The sequence below is a fragment of the Portunus trituberculatus genome, chromosome 19, assembly GCF_017591435.1.
Source record: "Portunus trituberculatus isolate SZX2019 chromosome 19, ASM1759143v1, whole genome shotgun sequence".
NCBI classification, from domain to species: Eukaryota; Metazoa; Arthropoda; class Malacostraca; order Decapoda; family Portunidae; genus Portunus; species Portunus trituberculatus.
Window position 1 is genome coordinate 12,651,052 of NC_059273.1, and position 12,386 is coordinate 12,663,437.

The 12,386-nt window shown below is 49.6% G+C and overlaps 1 protein-coding gene across 5 annotated transcripts in view; it reads left to right on the plus strand.

Annotated features, from left to right (window-relative positions):
• The window catches only part of LOC123506372 (plexin-B-like), a 409,390-nt gene that overhangs the window by 71,028 nt on the left and 325,976 nt on the right, over positions 1 to 12,386 (plus strand). For all 5 annotated transcript variants that reach the window (XM_045258439.1, XM_045258441.1, XM_045258442.1 and 2 more), the window contains exon 2: positions 4,893 to 6,276. In XM_045258439.1, the coding sequence (XP_045114374.1) occupies positions 4,957 to 6,276 (1,320 nt within the window). In that variant the 5' untranslated portion in view covers positions 4,893 to 4,956. The remainder of the gene's footprint in view (positions 1 to 4,892; positions 6,277 to 12,386) is intronic.

Genomic DNA, 12,386 nt, shown 5'->3' on the forward strand with positions numbered 1-12,386 from the left:
AGAGAGAGAGAGAGAGAGAGAGAGAGAGAGAGAGAGAGAGAGAGAGAGAGAGAGAGAGAGAGAGAGAGAGAGAGAGAGAGAGAGAGAGAGAGAGAGAGAGAGTGAATTTTGTGTTTTTTCGTGATTAGTGTATAATTTTTGCCTAACTATTCCAAATCGTTTAATCCAATTACGGGTGTTTGAGTGTATTTTTATTTAGAATTAATCGCTTTTGGAATTTGTTTCGTTCCAATAAAAGGTATTTAAGTTTCTTTTTTTCCTAGCGTGTGTGTGTGTGTGTGTGTGTGTGTGTGTGTGTGTGTGTGTGTGTGTGTGTGTGTGTGTGTGTGTGACATTACATTCAAATTACGAGCTTAATGTCTTAAACTCGCATCATAGAGAGAGAGAGAGAGAGAGAGAGAGAGAGAGAGAGAGAGAGAGAAAGAAAGAGACATCAATACCAACACCAGCACCAGCACCAGCACACCCACTCCAATTACAGACACAAAAATAGATCTATATGTAATTCTATCACCACCTGGTTGGACCCTATCGCCTCACCATTAATCGGGGCAGGTGTGGGCGTCTCTACGTAATGCCGGCGATGTTATGCGATTGTGTAGAGGCGCGGCAGATCCTAAAACAAGATTACATTCCATTATCACGTGAACTGGGCTGGGAGGAAACTGGGGCAAACTATACCGTCCTCTTCCTCCTCCTCCTCCTCCTCCTCCTGCTCTTCCATTGGGTACATTTCCTCTTCCGTTCCTCCGTTCTTCTCATTCGCGTCTTCCCTCTTGTCATCGTTTTCTTTTCATGGTTTCCTCTTCCTCCTCTTCGTCCTCTTCTTCATCCTAGCCCTCTTACTTTTACTCTTCCGCTCTTCCTTTCCTCATACTCATAGCTGGTCTTGTCTTGGCACTCCTCCTCTTCCTCCTCCTCCTCCTCCTCCTCCTCCTCCTCCTCCTCCTCCTCCTCCTCCTCCTCCTCCTCCTCCTCCTCCTCCTCCTCCTCCTCCTCCTCCTCCTCCTCCTCCTCCTCCTCTTCCTTCCTCTCCTCTTTCCTTCCTTTTCATGATGTCCTCCATGTCCTCCTCCTCTTCATTATCTTCCGTTGTTCTCTTCTTCATAGCCATCCTTGTGTATGTGCCCCTCTTCCTCCTCCTCCTCCTCTTCCTCTTCCTCCTCCTGCAGTAGCCGTGAGAGGTAACATTAGAATGCACAACAAGGTCTTTTGGGTTGGTAATCGTGTGGCATTTAATCCTAAAATTGGTTCCAGAGTCCATTCTCAACGTGGGAAAACAGTTTGGAATGTTCCTCCTCGTGTGTTTTACTAGTGGTGGTCTGGTGGTGGTGTGGTGGTGGTGGTGATGGCGGTCGTGGTGGTGGTGGTGATTGAAGGGGTAGGTTTTTGATGGTGGCGATATGATTATGGTGTTTTGGTGTGTTTTTGTGTGTTTTTGAATATTTAATTCTCTTTTCCTTGTTTGGTTTGGTTTCAGTTTCTTTTTTTTTTTTTATTTCTTCATTTTCAATTTTGTGTTATTTTTGTCCTTTATTTTTTTACTACTACTACTACTACTACTACCACCACCACCACCACCACCACCACCACCACCACCACCACCACATCCTTCTCATGATCCCATACAAAAGTACGTTCCCAGTGAGGAATGAAGCAAGACAAGACACAGAATAACCCACTTTAGTTAGCGATGCAGGGTATAATGGTGCCAGCCTCGGCCCTGGACACTGGCACTGGTCCAATGTAGGGTGCCATCACAGAGAGCCATGCAAAGGGAGGTCATTAAAGTGTGGTATCAAAGGGGGGGGTCTTCCATACCTCTAGTTTCTCAATGGATGTGTAGTGTGTGGCGTGTTACAGTACCTGGCTTTCTTATGAGTGAGTCTTGGGTTTTGTTAGTGCTTATGGTAATGTGAAGTGTGTATTTTTGTGGTGTTTTTTTTTTAGTGTTTCTTCTGCTGCCACCATTATCTCTATTTTTTTTTACTACTACTACTACTACTACTACTACTACTATCACCACCCTCACCGCCATTATTACTACTACTACTACTACTACTTATAATACCTCTTCCTCCTCCTCACCTCGATCGCACACAATACCCGCGTCCCCACACAGGCGTCAGTCACTCCCGCCCCTCGCTGCCTCATTCCGCCGCCGCCTCCGTTGTTGCCAAATTATCCGACATGACTCAGCGAATCACTTTGATTTTTCACTCCCTGTTCCTGGTGGAGCTAAAGCCTGATCCTCCTCCTCCTTCTCCTCCTATCCATCCTTCACTCTTCTACCACCTCCTGTTCTCCTCTTCCTTTACATTCCTGGTTTTCACGGCTTTTCTTCACGATTTTTCCTGTTTCTTTCCTTTTTTATGCCTTTCCTTTATTGCTTCCTAATCTTTTAGTCCATTTTCCTCCTCCTCCTCCTCCTCCTCCTCCTCCTCCTCCTCCTCCTCCTCCTCCTCCTCCTCCACCCCCTCCTCCTCCTCCTCCTCCTCCTCCTCCTCCTCCTCCTCCTCCTCCTCCTCCTCCTCCTCCTCCTCCTCTTGGTCACCTGCAGTGTCCCCTCGACTACACTCCCTCTAAATGTGTTCGGTTCGTGTCTTGTTTGAATTATGAGGCAAATTTCTCTGGATGACTCACTCTCTCAATTGCTACGCCACGCCCACCCACCCCCCCACTCCCCGGGGCTGGTGTGTCATTGGCGCAGTGATGAGGGCGCCGGGATGTGGACGGACCGCTGGGGACACCAAGGGCAAGCCAAGGTCGGGGTTCTATACAGGTGCCGGACGAGTGTGTTGACAATGGCCAGTCTCGGGCGGCTTAACATTTGTGGCCAGAAAATCCTCGTGGTGGGACGGTCCGGGCATCGGTTTAGGTCCCGTGTTTCCTTTTGAATATAGGAACCTTGGGACAGCCCCTCAGGCACGCCGTATGGAGGCCCTCACGCCCCCTCACACCCTCTTCAGACAGGCGATCACCGAGTTAATCCAGGAAGCACGGTAATTGTACAGCAATAAGACGAGCACTGCAGACAGCCATCACCTGTGCACGACACGGAGCCCAGACCATATCCTGACATCCTGAAACACTCCGGCGCCTCACCTCCAACACATTCTAGTTGAAGTTACATGTGTTCTTCAGCGTTTTTTTTTTTTTTTTTTTATAGTTTTAGTGATATATTGATCAGATTTCATTGTTATTAACAGGAAAACATTCTTGAGAAACCGCGTAATCATTAATGTGGCCTTTGAAAATAGTCGTGGTGATGAGAGTGCAAAGCGTTTCAGAACCCGGCGACATTGTTTGCCTCCGCGGTGCAGCGTGAAGGAGCCGCGTGACGTGGAGCCGCCTCGTTAGGACCGCAGATGAGGTGCTCGTTTAGCCGCATCATTAGAGCAAACACCATGAATAGTAGTAATTATGGCTTAAACAAATAGTTGAACGAGAGGGGCGGGGCTGTGGTGGGCATGTACGGGGCCGCGAGATCCCTGCAGCCCGGACACTCCAACCCGACACCAAGCCGCCTCTTGTGTGCTCAGAATCCACGTCCTCCCCCTGTCACCGCATCCTTCAGGGCGGGCAGTCGGGTCCTCCCCTCCTTTGTGGCGCGCTCCTCGTGTTGGCCTGACTCCCTCAAGTCGTGTCGTCGTCAGCTATTTTACAGGGAATTGTGATATTGTAAGAGTGATTATTATCGAGTATTGTGGCATGTGGGAGGCCGCTTGTGGTGCACTGGGAACGCCGAGGCGCTTCTTGTGCACGCCGTGGTCCGTGTCCAAGCATGATTGATTTGCCTGGACTGTGTGTGTGTGTGGGTGTATTATTATTATTCTTCCTTTGGTGTGGCGAGCGTGGGATGACGGGCATTTTGGAGTGAAGGTCCGTGACACCTCTGCCACTGCCGCCACGATGGATGAGGCGCGGAGGGACGCAGGGAGGTAGGGAGGGAAGAAAGAATAACTGGTCGGATTAGGCGGTTCCTCCAGCCCTAGCCAGTAAGTCCAGCATCCTTCGCCCTCAGTGGACACAGGATCGTCGTCTCCTCGCCTAGGCTTCATCACTCATCCTCACTCGCTCAGCAAAAGTTCATGATTCGTCTTAGCAATTCATTCCTCATTCATCCACGTCTTCACTCTCCACGACACCGCTTGATTCATAGCGAGAGAATGCTGGAGGACGACACTACCACCACCATTCCACCTTACTCCACTCCCACGCCACTCCATATGCACATCAGCACTCCACACCTCACCCGCACCCCACCGATGTTCACCCCAACGTACCCTCACCCCAGTACACCTTGGATTCTCGTCGTAAATTCTCACCTGTGGCATCAGCTGCAGGTGAACCTCTCCGCCGCGTCTCAAGGTCCAGGAATGTGTGCTTTTCTACATGATTTTTCTCTGTTGTCTAATATTTAACTTCCATTCTTTGTCTTTGCTCGCCAACACAAACAAATATTTTAATGTGTTTGTTCTGGTGCAGCGAACTTCTTGGACAGTGCAAATACGTTGTTCTGGCCTGTGGGAAATGAGAGGCAGCAGAGACGTGTGTGTTAGAGAGAGAGAGAGAGAGAGAGAGAGAGAGAGAGAGAAATTCTCTAAAGCCAGGAATGGCTTTCTGCTGCTTTAAGGCTGCGGTGTTCCTTCCTCCTCGTAGCGGCGTGTGGAGGTGAGCGGGGCCACGGGGCGCTGGTCAGCTTTGTCATGACCACCATCACAGGACGCACTGAACAGGCTGGGAGGCGGATTAGAGGACGAGGCGACAGGTCACCTCCGTGCAGTCTGTGAAGCGTACCAATTGCATCACTTGTATTGTGACTATTGTGTGCTTTGTGTTATCGTATCCTGATGTGCTGTATGCTAATGTTGTTTTTGTTTCCTTGACAGGAGCAGTGCCTGGGCGCGGTGTTGATGGGCGGGCCAGGGCGGGAACAGCGCCCCCCGCGGCACCATGTGTGACTGTGGCCTAACAGAAGACGCCCCCGGCCCGGCCCGCAGGCCCGCGCGGGCGGACCAGCAGGGCCACGCTGCGGGCCACCCTCACCGCCGGAGAGGAAGGATGTGGAGCTGCGGCGCGCGGGGAGTAATGGGAGTTAGCTTTAGTATTCTAGTCTTGCTGGCGTGTTGGTGCGGCGTGTGTGTGGCGGCAGGGCCACGGACGCTCCGGGGCGGTGGTTGTCCGCCTGACCGTCACTCCAGCAGTATCGTAGCCCAGTTCTGCACGGGAAACAGCAGTCTGGCGCTGCAGCACCTCGTCTATAATAGAGCCGCTGGCGTGCTGTACATCGGGGGCACCAACAGGCTGTGGGCCTTGGGCGCCGCCAACCTGGACTTGGAGGAGCGGGTGGAGACAGGGCCGCGGTTCGACTCTCCGGGGTGCCACGCGTCAGGCTGCGACCAGGAGAACAAAGCCAAGCGTGTCTTCACCAGTAACGTGAACAAGGTGTTAGTTCTGGACCCCGACGGTTTCACGCTGCTCATGTGTGGCTCAGTGTCCCAGGGCGCCTGTGAAAAGTTCCGCACAGCCAACTTGTCCCTCACACCGGAATTTATTCCGCGCTCTGTCGCAGCGAACGATCCTGACTCCTCCACCTTCGCCTTCGTGGGCCCCGAGCATTATAACCAGTGGGGCGGCTCCTCTGCCCTGTACGTGGGCACCACCTTCACCACGGTGGGCGACTACCGCCACGACGTGCCCGCCATCTCCACCAGGAATCTTCACGATCTCGATTACGCGGAGTTCTCCTTCTCCAAACAGTCACTTCTGCGCATCGACGTCAAATACCGTGATCATTTCCTGGTGCAGTACGTGTACGGCTTCAACGCTAGCGATTACGCTTACTTCGTGACGGTGCAGAAGAAGTCACACCTGCCGGGGCAGGAGGAGTCGGGCTACATCTCTCGCCTGACGAGAACCTGCATCACCGACGCCAACTATGACTCGTACACGGAGATCACACTGGAGTGTGTTGGCAGCGACGGTGTCAACTACAACCTGGTGCAGGACGCCAAGCTGGTGGAGGCCGGCAGCGATCTGGCTGCTAGCATGGGTCTGCCTGACAGCAGCCACATCCTGGTGGCTGCCTTCGCTCCCTCTGAGGGCCACACAGCCCGCCCCAAAACCGCCTCCGCCTTGTGCGTGTACTCCGTCCACGACATCGAGGCAAAGTTCAACGAGAACATCCACATGTGCTTCAACGGGTCCATGCAGTACCGCGGCATGGAGTACATCTCGGGACCGATACTCAACGGGAAGTGTCCTGCGGCCGGGGTAAGTACCGCTCATTGTTTTGTTCCTTGTTGTGGTGATGCGTGGGATTGTTGGGGTGTGGAGGACTGTGGACACAAGTGGGATGGGTAAGTCACTTCATCTTCTGGCAAGCTTAAAGGAAAACACGTTTTCTTGCACTGATGGAGACGCTTATCCTAGTATAGTGTGTCAGGTGAATCCCCTGGGCACCGCAGTCTGCCCCGTGGTGAATCCTTCATGCACTGCCTGAAAAAGAAGTGCATCTGTTTCGCTGTGTGAAGGTAGGCACGGACGGGTGTCGGCAGGCCGGTGAGTGATGGGGACTGCTGGCAGGCGGCGGTGTGGGTGCCCACAGCTGATAAGCGAGACCGAGCAAAAGACTTGGTGGCAGCTCTTGACATTAACCAGACAGCGACAGCCGCGCCTCCCGCCGCGCCTCGCTGCCGGTGTAAGAAACAGCCACTGATGGTCGATTGGCAAAACTTGAGACTCCAAAGATAAGACTTCGATGTTCCAACAAGAGAGCGTTCCCAGCGCCGCTGCAGGCTCTTGATGAACTTGCAGGGCGGCGCGTCGCCCCAGACCTCTGAGTTCTCATAGTTTTGCCCTTCTTGGCTGTTAGCTGGGGGTGGGGTCCTGGGCAACACAGGATGGATCGCCAACCCTCCCCACAGCAACCTCCTTCCCTCCCTCCTCTCTCTTGCCCCCCCTTCATTTTCTTTTACTCTCTCCTTCCTCGCTCTTTCATTCCAACCACTTTCTTAATTTTCTTTCTCATCACTCCTCAACTGATCTTTCTTCTCTGCCGCGGCCACCTAGAGCTGGGGGGGGGGGCGGCTGCTGGCTCCCTCCCTAACGAGACCTTCGCTGAGGTTCTCTTCAAATCCCAGAATTAAGCCCGAGCTCGTAAAGGCGAGACAAAAAGTTTTCGGAACAAGGATTTTTATAACCCGGGGCGAGTGGGAATGGGGAAGAGGCAGGGTTTGGGGAGGAGGGGAGAGAAGATCAGCTACGAGGCCCCTCCCCTCCACCCAACTCCCCCTGCCCACCTCCGCCCACATGTCAACAGGAGCGTAATATTGCGGTGGGAGAAAACTTTGGCAAGGTTGATTTTTAATGTGTTTTATTGGACACAAGTATCGACTGGCTTATCGAGACCACCTCTTACCCTCGAACCTGCGACCAACCAACGCACTGGGGGGACTGGGACTCGTCTTGGGGCGGGGCTGGAATGAACGAGAGGGAGTCGGGTGGATGGGATGAGGTGGAGTGGGATCGAATAGGATGAGATAGGATGGGTTGGTCTGCCACAAAGAAGAGAGGGCACGTAGTAGTAACAGTAGTAGTAGTAGTTGTTGTAGTGTGTGTGTGTGTGTGTGTGTGTGTGTGTGTGTGTGTGTGTGTGTGTCCACGCCCATTTTTATCCTTCTTAACAACCAGCCAAACCTCCTCCTCCTCCTCCTCCTCCTCCTCCTCCTCCTCCTCCTCCTAGTTGTCGTCCTGGTCTTCCTCTATCTCCGCCATCGCCGGGTTGCCCCTCCACGTGAGGTTCCCTGCTCGCCCCTCCGGCCTTATCTCCCGTCATCTCCGGAGCGTTTAATTGTTTTCTCCAGTTGTTCGTGGTAGTCCTTGGCTGGCGGGTCGGCACTGGGCGGGGTGGGGCGGAGAGGGGCGAGGTTGGTAGGGGAGGGATGGAGAAGGAAGAGGAGAGGTATTGATATAAATACAGTTCGGAATAGAAGGCGTAGATGTCTCTAACGTAACCATGAATATCCCTCCCACGTGTCCTTGAGAGAGGATCACCATTCAAGGAAACAATACTAGAGAGAGAGAGAGAGAGAGAGAGAGATTTTGAAACACTTCTGGCTGTACCTCCACTTTAAAAAGGACTTAGTAGTTAAAGTTACAATAAGTTTACGTGTATTGCTTTGATAATATTGACGGATTAATAAAATTTCACCGTCATTAACTGGAGAAATACTCTTAGAATTTGTGGCCTTTGAAAATGCCATGACAGGAGGAGAGCAATGCGTTTAGCTGGAGAGAGAGAGAGAGAGAGAGAGAGAGAGAGAGAGAGAGAGAGAGAGAGAGAGAGAGAGAGAGAGTCGAAAGAAAAAAATGCATAATCATACCCGCCTGATTAACTCCGCCGTCCTGATCTTGCTGGTCTCGTCGGGGCGTTGCGAAATCCCATTAGCCTCCACGGACGGGCGGCCTCGCGGGGAGGTCTGCGTGAGCCCCGTGGGAGACGCGAGGAGATCGGTGATGAGGAACCAACCCGCTCAGCCCATCACGCCCGCGACTCGACCCTCGCTCCGGTATTTATGGTTTTACGGCGCTCTTCCGCTGGCCGCATGAGTGGTGGTGGTGGTGGTGGTGGTGGTGGTGGTTGTGGTGGAAAGGGGTGAGGGGTGAAAGTGCGTGATTTCACAATTTACCGATAACTAGCTTACGGTAACCCCATCCCCCCTTTCTCCTAATCCTCCTTCTTGTTATTCCTCTCTCCTCCTTGTTTTTCCTCCTCCTTTGTTTTTCCTCCTTCTTTGTTTTTCCTCCCACTTTATCCTCTTCACCGTATCCTTGTCCTCATCATCCTCTTCATCCTCCTCCTTTTCTTGTTCTTCCTCCCTCTTCCTCCTCACCATATCCTTGTCATCATCCTCATTACTCTTCTCCTTTTCCTTGGTTTTTCCTCTCCCTTCCTTCTCCTTGAAACTCGGGTTGGTCAAGGAAGCAGAGAAGGAGAAGGAAGAGACATAAGATATCTAAATACCAACCGATCTTCAAATTCTTGCAAAATTGTTTGGGAAGAATTAATTAATTATTGGGTGAAGAGATACAATAATATATAAGATAGGATAGTTAAGCAGAAATATGAGGAAGATGAGTTAATGGAAGAAGAAAAGGAAGAATACAAAATGAAAAGGAAAACAACAACAAAGGAAGAGGAGAACGAGGTGGCGGAGGAGGAGGAGGAGTAAAAAAAGTTAGCCTTAAAAAAAAAAAATGAGGTTTAGACATTAGACAGGTCGAGTTCAAATTGATGTAACGTTAATCACTTTTTTTTCATTCCATTTCTGTATATTTTTTTGAGAAGCCACCAGTGTTTTTTTTTTTTTCAGAGTCAGTGGGTTTTATAGCATGAAGGAGCGTTTATGGAGTAGGGCACTGGTTTATGGAGTGAATGGAGCTATGGAAAAGGTGGAGTGGCGACACTGAAAGAGGGGAGTATTGTGAAGGAGGTGGAGCATTGGTGAGATTGTGGAGGTGAAGCATAGTGGAGCATTATGAAGGAGGTTAAGCGTAGTGGAGGAATATTGAGAAAGAGGTGAAACATTGTGTGTGTTTGGAATATTATGGAGAAATTGAGCATTGTAGTGAAGTGAGCAGTATGAAGAGGTGGAGCATTATAGAGGAGAGGAGCATTGAGAAGTGGAACATTTTAGAGGAGAGAAGCATTGAGAAGTGGAGCATTGTGAAGCTTTGTGGAAGATTGGAGCATTATGAAGAAGTGGAGCATTGTAGAGGAGATGAATATCGTGGAGCATCATGAAGCTTTGTGAAAGGATGGAGCATTATGAAAAGTGGAACAATGTAGAGAAGTAGAGCATTGTGGAGAGCTGGAGCATTGTGAAGCTTTGTGGAAGAGTGGAGCATTATTGAGAAGATGGAGGAGGGGAGCATTGTAGAGTTGTGCTGAGAAAGGAGCATTGTGGTAACTTGATCCACCGCCCCCATTGGAGCATTGGAGCAGCGGTATAGGTGTCGATCTGAGTGATAGAGGGGTCAGAGGACGCTGCTCTCTCTCTCTCTCTCTCTCTCTCTCTCTCTCTCTCTCTCTCTCTCTCTCTCTCTCTCTCTCTCTCTCTCTCTCTCTCTCTCTGCTATTTTTTCTTTCTTATTTTTGTTTCCTTTTCCTTTTTTTATATATTTTTGGTGCTGTAGTTTTGCTTCTTCTTCTTCTTCTTCTTCTTCTTCTTCTTCTTCTTCTTCTTCTTCTTCTTCTTCTTCTTCTTCTTCTTCTTCTTGCGTTCACTTCCACCTTGCCTCCTCGTCTACCCTCCCATACCCTTTCACTCCTTCTCTCCTCTCTTTTCTTATCACACGAGCGACAAGAGGGAGCCAGGAGAGGCGGAGAGGCAGAGAGGGAGACAAACTCTAGGTCCAGTCATCACTTGCTGGACACCGAACCGTTCCTTGTGTCGAGTGATTGATTTCTCCTCCTCTGTCTCCCTTCCCTGGTGTGCCTCTGCTGTGTTTTCTGAAGGGAGGACTGGACATTGAGATAGGAGGGTGCAGAGAGCTTTGACCATGTTACTAGTGCTATTGCTGTTGCTCCTACTGTAGTTTTTTTTTATGGGTAGCTTCGTAACGTGAAATCGAAATTTGTGTGTGTATTTTAATTATAGTTTGAGTGTGAAAAGTGTTTGTGTATTTCTTTACTGCAGCTGTTGTTACTACTACTACTACTACTACTACTACTACTACTACTACTACTACTACTACTGCTGCTGCTGCTGCTGCTGCTACTGCTACTGCTACTGCTACTACAAGGACACAAGAAAAAGTGCTCAGTTCAATACCCAAGAAAGTAAAATAAACAAAATGTAAATCACTGTACTACTACTACTACTACTACTACCAGCACCACTGCTACTACTGTTACTATTTTGTTGCTCTCCTTGTTTATTGTTGTTGTTTTTATTTTTGTGTGAGAGAGAGAGAGAGAGAGAGAGAGAGAGAGAGAGAGAGAGAGAGAGAGAGAGAGAGAGAGAGAGATTTATCATCCCAACATGAAAAGCTTATAATTGAAAGGTTGTAAGCGGTTCTTTGATATATTGTTCTTCGTGTTATTGATTGTGAGAGGAAGGATGCTCTGTGGGTGCTGCTGCTGCTTCACTTGTTATTGTTTCAGTAGTAGTAGTAGTAGTAGTAGTAGTAATAATAGTAAACCTAAAAATAATACACTGATCTACTTTTTATCTTATTTTTTTTTTCATATTATGTGGAGCGGTGATCTTTTTCTCATTTTGTGTCTACTACTACTGCTACTGCTACTACTACTACTACTGCTACTGCTACTGCTACTACTACTACTACTACTACTACTACTACTACTACTACTACTACTACTACTACTACTACTACTACTACCACTACTATACTACTACTACTACTACTACTACTACTACTACTACTACTACTACTACTACTACTACTACTGCGTGATATTCAAATACTCCTTTATGTTCACTATGCATGTCCTTATTGCATTCACTCCCTATACTACCATACCACCACCACCACCACCACCACCAGCTCTTCATAACCAGTCCATTGTAAAGTTCATATATCTTGCCTCCAAAGCAAACGAAACTTCTCCGTACCTCCCTCCCTCCCTCCCCCTCTCTACCTCCTTCTCTCTGCCCCTCCCTGCCTCCGTCTCCGGCTCTGTCCCTCCCAGCACATTATATAAAGCGGTAAAGAAAGGCGGGATGTACGTCATTCTGAGTTAGGGAGAGGCTGTCTGGCTGGGAACAATTGAGAATAGATTTTTCTTAACCATTAATTATGCCCGCTAGAGTGGGCAGGTGGCGAGCCAGAGCCAGAGCCACGTGTGTGTGTGTGTGTGTGTGTGTGTGTGTGTGTGTGTGTGTGTTTTATGTACACTTGTTGGTTTAAGTTATGCTCCGAGCTTCCTCTTTCTTCCTAACGTCCATTCTCTCTCTCTCTCTCTCTCTCTCTCTCTCTCTCTCTCTCTCTCTCTCTCCCCATAGATAGACAAATGGAAGGCAATTATGAGGCGAAAAATGGAAAATGAGCGGGAGAGAGTGAGAGTAATAAGAGATAATGGGAAGATCTTTAGGGAGAGTGAGTGGAGGAGTTGGAGATGAGTGGAGGAGGAGGAGATGGAGATGTCGGAGGTAGATGTTTAAGTGGAAGAACTTGAACTTATGTTGTGGAGAAGGATACGGAGGTGGAGGAAAGTGTAGAAGGTAATTTTGGTGGAAGAGGAGGAAGGTGGAGGACAGTGATGGAGAGGTGGAGGTGATGGATGGGTGTCTTCGCTAAATCACCTCCACCATGCATTATATATAGGCGTCCACACCCAGTAATAGCCGTCATTTTGA